We start from the raw sequence: 7858 nt of genomic DNA on the forward strand, positions 1-7858 counted from the left end.
TTTGAACCCCCAGCCCTCTGGTTAGCAGTTAAATGCCTTAGGCACTACACCACCAGAGCTCCTGGAATTCAGACACTATCTCAAGAATAGATTTGATGCATTGAACACTAGTGATTGAAGACCAGATGAGTTGTGGGATGACATCAAGGACATGATCCATGAAAGCAAAAGATCATTAAAAAGACATGGTAGAAGGACCAAAATGGATGTCAAAATAGACTCTGACAGTTGCTCTTATGTAGAATAGCTAAAGTGAATGGAAGAAATGATGAGGTAAAAAACTGAAGAGATTTCAAAGGCCGGCTCAAGGATAAATTAAAATATTATAATGAAATGTGCACAGATTTGGAGTCAGAAAAACAAAAGGGAAGACATACTTGGTATTTCTTAGGCTGATAAAAATGAAGAAAAAAATCAAGGCTTGAGTTTTAATACTGAAGGATTCTATGGGCAAAATATTGAAGGCTACAGGAAACATCAAAAGGAACACACAGAGTTATTGTACCAAAAGGAATTGGTCAACATCCAACCATTTCAGGAGGTCACATATGACTGAAAACTGATGGTACTGAAGGAAGAAGTCCAAACTGCACTGAAGGTACTGGCAAAAAACAAGGCTACAGGAATTGATGGAATACATATTGAGATGTTTCAACAAAAGATATAGCACTGGAAATGCTCACTGGGCTAGGCCAAGAAATTTGGAAGACAGCTACCTGGCCAACTGACTAGAAGAGATCCACATTTGTACGTATTCCAATGAAAGGTGATCCAAGAAAATTCAGAAGTTATTGAACAACATCATTAATATCACATGCAAGTAAATTTTTGCAGAAGATAATTTAAAAAAGGTTGCAGTAGTACATTGATAGGGAACTGCCAGAAATTTAACTTGGATTCAGAAGAGGATGTGGAACAAGAGATATTGTTGATGGCAGATGAATCTTGGTTGAAAGCAGAATATCAGAAAGATGTTTGCTTGTGTTTTATTGACCATGCAAAGGCAGTCAACTGTGTAGATCATAACAAAGTGTCAACTGCAGGACTGTCAATGCCATTGATGACATTTCAAAGAATAGGAATTCCAAAACACTTAATTGTGCTCGTGAGGAACAAAGAGGTAGTTGTTTGAACAGATCAAGGGGATAATGCATGGTTTAAAGTTAGGAATATTATGAGTCATGGTTATATCCTTTTACCATACTTATTCAACCTGTATGGTGAGCAAATAATCCAAGAAGTTGGACTATATGAAGAAGAACAAAGCAACAGGACTGGAGGAGGACTCACTAACAACCTTTGATATGCATATGATACAACCTTGGTAGCTGAAAGTGACTAGGACTTGAAGCACTTACTGTGGACTACAGCCTTCAATACGCATTACATCTCATTACAAAGAAAACAAACCCTCACAACTGGACCGATAATTAACATCATGATAAACAGAGAAAAGATTTAAGTTATCAAAGATTTAATTTTACTTGGATCCATAATCCATGTCCATGGAAGCAGAAGTCAAGAAATCAGATGATGTATTGGAATGGGCAAATAATGCTGTCAAAGACCTCTTTAAAGTGTTAAAAAGAAAACATGTCACTTGAAAGGCTATGGTGCACCTGACCCAAGCCATAGGATTTTAATGACTTTGTATGTTTGTAAAAGCTGGGCAATGAATAAGAAAGAGCAAAGAAGAGTTGATGTCTTTGAATTATGGTGTTGCCAAAGAGTATTCAATATACCATGGACTGCTAGAAGAATGAACAAATATGTTTTGGAAGAAGTACAGCCAGAATGCTCTTCAGAAGTGAGAATAGATAGACTCCATCTCACGTACTTTGGTCATGTTATCAGAAGGGACCACCCCCTGGAGAAGGACATCATGCTTGGTAAACTAGAGAGCCAGGAAAAAAGAGGAAGACACTCAGCAAGATGGACTGACACAGTGGCTACAACAATGAATTTAAACATAGCAACAACAGTGAGGATGACATATGACTGGGAAGTGTTTTGTTCTGTTGTACACAGGATCGCTATAAACTTCATTCATAACACTCCCCCAAAAGATATTTTTTTACTCTTTTTTTTTAATTTTATAGTTAATTTTATGTGACATTTACTTTTAGAAGTGTGGATTATCATCCATCTACAACCTGCTACTGGTATATTCTTAAAGGTGATCTAATGTCACTTGTGGTTGAATAATTGTTTTTGTATCTATTTTAAAATTATTCTCCCAATAAAGGATAGGGGAATGAAAAATTAACATAATTTAAGTAGAGACTTAACATCTGTCTTGAATTTTCTGGAAAGGAAAATGTGATTAGTCAGTAACTTGATTTCTAAACACTTCATATGATTCTCATACTATGAGGAAATCCCAGGTGTTGATAATTGACAGGGTGTTAATGTCATTAACATTCTTTCAGCACTTCCTGTCAATGTGCTAATGGTGCCCCTGCTGCTCAGTCACTCCCTGTCCTCCAGTTGGTGAAATGATTTAGCCAGCAGTCAATCAAAGAGCTAAACTGATTTCAGGCAACAGACAACCCTGCCATTGACAAAATCTATGTGAGTAAATGTAGTAAGAAATTTGTCAACAGGATGGCAACAGTAAGGTCAACATTGTAGTTAATGTACTTTTAAGACAGTTTAAAATGCTAAGAATGGGCCAGACCACATAATTAAAAATCTGAGAAGCCCTCTTTTAAGAACGGTCTTCTTTCCTGTTGGAAAAAGCAAGGAGCAGTAAGTAAAAGTGATGTTTTGATTTTAAAAAAAGAAAAACTCTCTTCCTGCTACAATACTGTTCAGGAAGAACTTTGCAAAGCGAGGAATACATAAGTTAAAGATAACAGCCCAAATGACTGGCAAGCAGTCTATTCAAAGAGCTACATCTTAGCTCTCTTAAGCACAGGCTATTTTTTAAAACTTGAAAATGGGAAGTGGTTCTGAACATAATCCCACCTATTCAAAATAGGTGCCAAACAAACAGAGTACATAGTTCCCAGTAATCTTAAAAGATAAAAAGAAGTGGCCTTTAAAAATGAATGACTTAAGAACAATACTATGGCAAGTTGACCTTATGAGTTAATTATTCTGACATGACTCTAGCTCACTACAATGACACAAGGAAAACTGTGGTCAATTTTATCATTAGATATGGAAAATACTCCTCATTTAATGAATGGGAAAGTTTTTAATAAGCAAAAGTATATAAAATTGGGTAGTCCTTGACACAGTACACATTGAATAGATGAGAGAAAATTGTGTCATTTTATTTACTATAAACTAGGTTCAATTCATTGTACAAATAATTGAACTAAAATTTCCAGTACTGTTATTATGATGAATATATTAGCTTGAAGAATAAGTACTTTCCTTTTTTAAAAAATCAACATAACAGCAATAATTTCCCCACCAGGTTATTTAGATATTTGAATAATGTGTTTTTCAATATACATAATGCTACTATATCAATTATGCACCATCCTCTTTGATCCTAGAACCTCCCTCCTATGATTCATGAGATAACTTTCCCCATTTCTACCTCTCTTGTAGTTATTTAAAATTAGTTTTGCTTGCTTCATGTTCTCCATCTATTTTTTCTGAGTCTAGAACAAGCAGCAAATTTTGGATAGGGAGAGAGACGCAGAGATAATGAGCTTCCATTGAAAGCCATTGAACAGTTTTTTTTTGTCTTGGCAGGGTGGGGGTGGTCAATATTTTGACATTTACTTTAAAAAGTATGGCTCATCCTTTCCTAAACTGATTATATTTTACAAGAATATTTTTATAACGCTAAACACAGCTTACTACTATTCGGCAATATCCTTTTCAAAGTACTAAGTAAAAATACGGGCTTGGACTAGATGACCTTCAAGGCCCTTAGCTATAAGAATCTGTGATTTGATGCACATTTACTGAGTGCCTACATTGTGCTGCTAGGTGGTAGGTGTTGTAATGAGTATAGTACAGTAATGAACAAACCAGACACGGCTTCTGCTACTGGCAGAATGTGTAAATGTCAGTATCTTGAGGTCAAGTTTTCTATCACGTACACTATTGTATTTCCATGGCCTGATATTGCCTATCACACAGTATGTGTCCAAAGATTATTGTTAAAATTTAAGATTGAACATACGATGCTATGGGACTTAGCCCAACCTGGAGATTTGATGAAGATTTAACCTGCATGTTTAGTTCTGTGGCTGTCATGGCATTAGGATTAACTATAGCACCACTGTTGTTCTGAAAGTCCAGAGGACTGGCAGTACTCTTCCTTTTTTAACTCAGAATCCTTAGAGATAGATTACTATTTAAACAGGTAAAGTTATCATGCTTTAAGGGAAACTACTTTTGTATCCATGCATGTAGTTATTCAATTTAAAGGGCCAGTGACCTGAAGCAAAACAATTTATTGGCAGAGGACAGAAACATTGGAAAGATTAATCAATATGAAGAATCCAATATTAGAAATAAAATCATGGTTCTAATTTTAAAACATGATCACTTATCCCACATAAAATATTGTTCTCTCCTGGAATTACCACAAAAGTAGAAAAACGATGAACTATGCACCAGACTCATATAACCTATATCCATATGATGATTATGAATTTTGTCTATTCCTAGAAGAGAGCTCTGGTGTCATAGTGTCTAAGGCATTTGTCTGCTAACCAGAAGGCTGGCGGTTCAAACCCACCAGCCACGCCTCGGGAGGAAGATTGGGCAATCTACTTCCATAGAGACACCGCCTTGGAAACCCAAGAAGGGGTCGCTATGAGTCAAATTGACCTGATGGCAGTGAGTTTGGTTTTGGTTTATTCCCAGAAGACTGAAATTTTCAATAGCTGCTCAGGGCATTTACCAAAGCCAGAATAACTTGGGCAACTGTTTTATCATTACAGTTCATTAATTTGTACTTTTTAGCCAACTCAACTCAGTATTTTAACTTTTCCCATGAAATAATTTGCTGTATTTTTAAAAATTATGATATGCAAAGTAAGAGCCCCATACATTTTAATATAGTATCAATCCCCTTGTGGACAAATAGTCACACTTTACTGCCACTTAAATGAACAATAACCATTCGTCTGTAACATACAGATACAGAAGGCTCTGGATTTTCATTTTAAAGTGCCTTAATTACCTGCATAAAGAGAGAAATAAAATAAGGAGTCCAGGCCAAGTTCATGAAGGTTTGAAATTACTTTTCTTTTTCTAAATGAGCAACAAAGAGTCCTCAATGTTGCAAGCTGTTGTATGGCTATATGCCAACTTTAGAAGAAAATGTTAAAACGAACAAGAGGATAAGAAATTAAATTCAAATATATGAGGCAAGAACCAAAATCAAAGGGTAAAAATGTGTTTCCAGCTGCAGGACAATATAACATACTTGAAAGAAAAAATCTAATCAACAATAAAGTGGAACCTTCACATTAACTATCCCAGTGTGGGCAGTTATGCAACCCAAGATTATTTTTGAGGATTTCTTCCCTCCAATCACCCTCAAACATGAGTTCCCAATATTCCTATTTATGAAAGTACTCATCATCACTAAAGGAACACATGAACCACAGAGCTAATTGATGAACCAAAGGAACCAGAGTGAAAAAATCAAATGTTACATAAATCTAAATTGCCATTCTCATGTAATTCCAGTTCAGTTGCATGAACTCCAAGTTTGGCCATAAAAGAAGTATATCAAAGCAGAAAAAGGCAGTAGGTTTAACCTTGAAACAAGGTGACTGCCATATAGTTGTTGAAGGAATTTACTTATTATCAGATCAAGAATTTATAGTATTTATTCCCTCTAGAGATATAAAATGGTGAATCAATCTGCAGTTCAAGATATGTATTTAAACCCAGAGGAGGATGATAATATGGCTTTAACTTCTGAAAACCAAAATAGAAAATAAAAGTCAGTTCTACTGTAGTTTATCTTTAGATACCAGATTTAACATTAAACAATTCAAGCTACATGGCATTTCTCAAGTTCTCTCTTTATTTATTTTTATAAGTTGTATGAACATACTACATGTAAAATGGGTTTCTAAAGAATTTATTTAGCAAGAATTGCTTAATGTTATATAGATGTCCACATCAATTTATTTAAATATATCCTCTACCAATCAATTCATCCATCCATCCATTCATCCAACAATTTATCCTTCACAATCCTTTCAATCTATTAATATTAGTCCCTTGATTACCCTTGAAGACAAATGCGTGCCCTTGGAAAACGCATGCACACACAAAGAGAAAATAAATTCAGATAAATAAACATCTTCTACTGATCATTTCCTTTAAACATTTCGTTACATAAGACAATTCTTTGTTTTGTTTTAGGTCAAATTGAGCTTTTAAGACTTACCTTTCATGTCTTGTTGGTCTGCAAAAAGAATTTTGAGAAATGGCATTTTTCTTATATACTTCCTCCTTTGCCTACTCTATCTACTTCAAAACATCATGAAATAAAATTTATACCACTAATATAAAATGACACATGCACAAGTGCCTCCAGATGGTGTGAATGGATTGGTAATCTAGAACTAACCACATAGTTAATTAGCAAATTAATAGACCCACAAACTAACAAATAAGCAAAATGTTCAAATAAATAAAGGATATTGTCATCTTTTCCACAAACTTATCATGTTGATTTTCTGTTTGAGGGAATTTCTTGATGTCACGTTCCAGATGAATGATTTGTTTTTCCATTGCTGTGAGGTTGCTCTTGAGAATTTGATCTGAAACTAAAGAACAATGTGCAAAGCATTAAGAATATTTTACCAAGTGTTCCACAAGAAAACCAAAAGAAAACAATATCAGATACATTTCCTTTCTTTTTTTTTTTTTATGGAGAATAGTTCTATGATGTCAACTCACATTTTTTTCTGAATTATAGCCCATAAAAATTCTACTCTCTCTGAAATAAATGAAAATGTGTAATATAATATACCAAATCATCATGTTTAATATGGGAATGTCACCATTTTACTCAGCCATTAGTTCAAATGAATCCATTTCAATTTAAATTTATTGATGGAAATCCTAATATTTCATTCTTTAAAATCTAATTTGAAGATTAAAGAGAAACTAAAGTTCAAAGAGATCTTACCTATTAATGCATGCTCTTGTCTATATAAATGATTTAAGGTTAAATTATATAAAAGGATCAAATATTTTTCTTTTATATTTAAATATCCTGATTTTTATAAATCAACATCTATGGCAAAAGTACCTGTCTTTAGGACTTTTCATACATATAAAGATGTGAGAAAATAACTGTTAATACTTAAAGAGAATTTAGAGTGAACCCAATGAACACCTAAGCACATATGCACCCACAAAGCTTCAACATGCCTTTAAATACTATCATTACTTGCTTTAATTACCCCCTAACTTTCTCTGCACATTTTTCTTTTCTCATTGACAACCAATAATTTTGAGCATTGTATTCAAAATGCTCCTTAATATATGTATACTTTATAGATCTTTCATTGTATCTTCTTCCTACAGAGAAAATTTTTTTAACCTATAACAATTTTATAGATAATGTATTACTGAATGCCTGCTAATTATGTATAAAGGCAATTCTACCAATATTAAAAGAACTTAGTGGAGAGGCTTCTTGTTGAAAAAGGACAAACTTGTTGTTGTTGTTGTTATATGCTGTCGAGTCAGACCTGACTCATAGCGACCCCTCCTTGGGTTTTTGAGGTCGTATCACTATGGAAGTAGATTGCCCAACCTTCCTTCTGGAGAGTGGCTGGTGGGTTTGAACCACCAGCCTTCTGGTTAGCAGTCAAGTGCCGTTTGGCACTATGCTACCAGAGCTCCTAAAGGACAAAGT

General features: G+C 34.4%; 1 protein-coding gene across 1 annotated transcript in view; it reads right to left on the reverse strand.

Moving 5' to 3' along the window:
* Nucleotides 1-7858, reverse strand: part of DIAPH2 (diaphanous related formin 2) — a 1278863-nt gene that overhangs the window by 485482 nt on the left and 785523 nt on the right. The window contains exon 23 of the mRNA XM_007946556.1: nt 6634-6758. Coding sequence (XP_007944747.1) covers nt 6634-6758 — 125 coding nt within the window. The remainder of the gene's footprint in view (nt 1-6633; nt 6759-7858) is intronic.

The sequence above is a fragment of the Orycteropus afer genome, unplaced genomic scaffold (genome assembly GCF_000298275.1).
Source record: "Orycteropus afer afer isolate SDZICR_OR568_19922 unplaced genomic scaffold, OryAfe1.0 scaffold00165, whole genome shotgun sequence".
In the NCBI taxonomy this organism is placed as follows: domain Eukaryota; kingdom Metazoa; phylum Chordata; class Mammalia; order Tubulidentata; family Orycteropodidae; genus Orycteropus; species Orycteropus afer.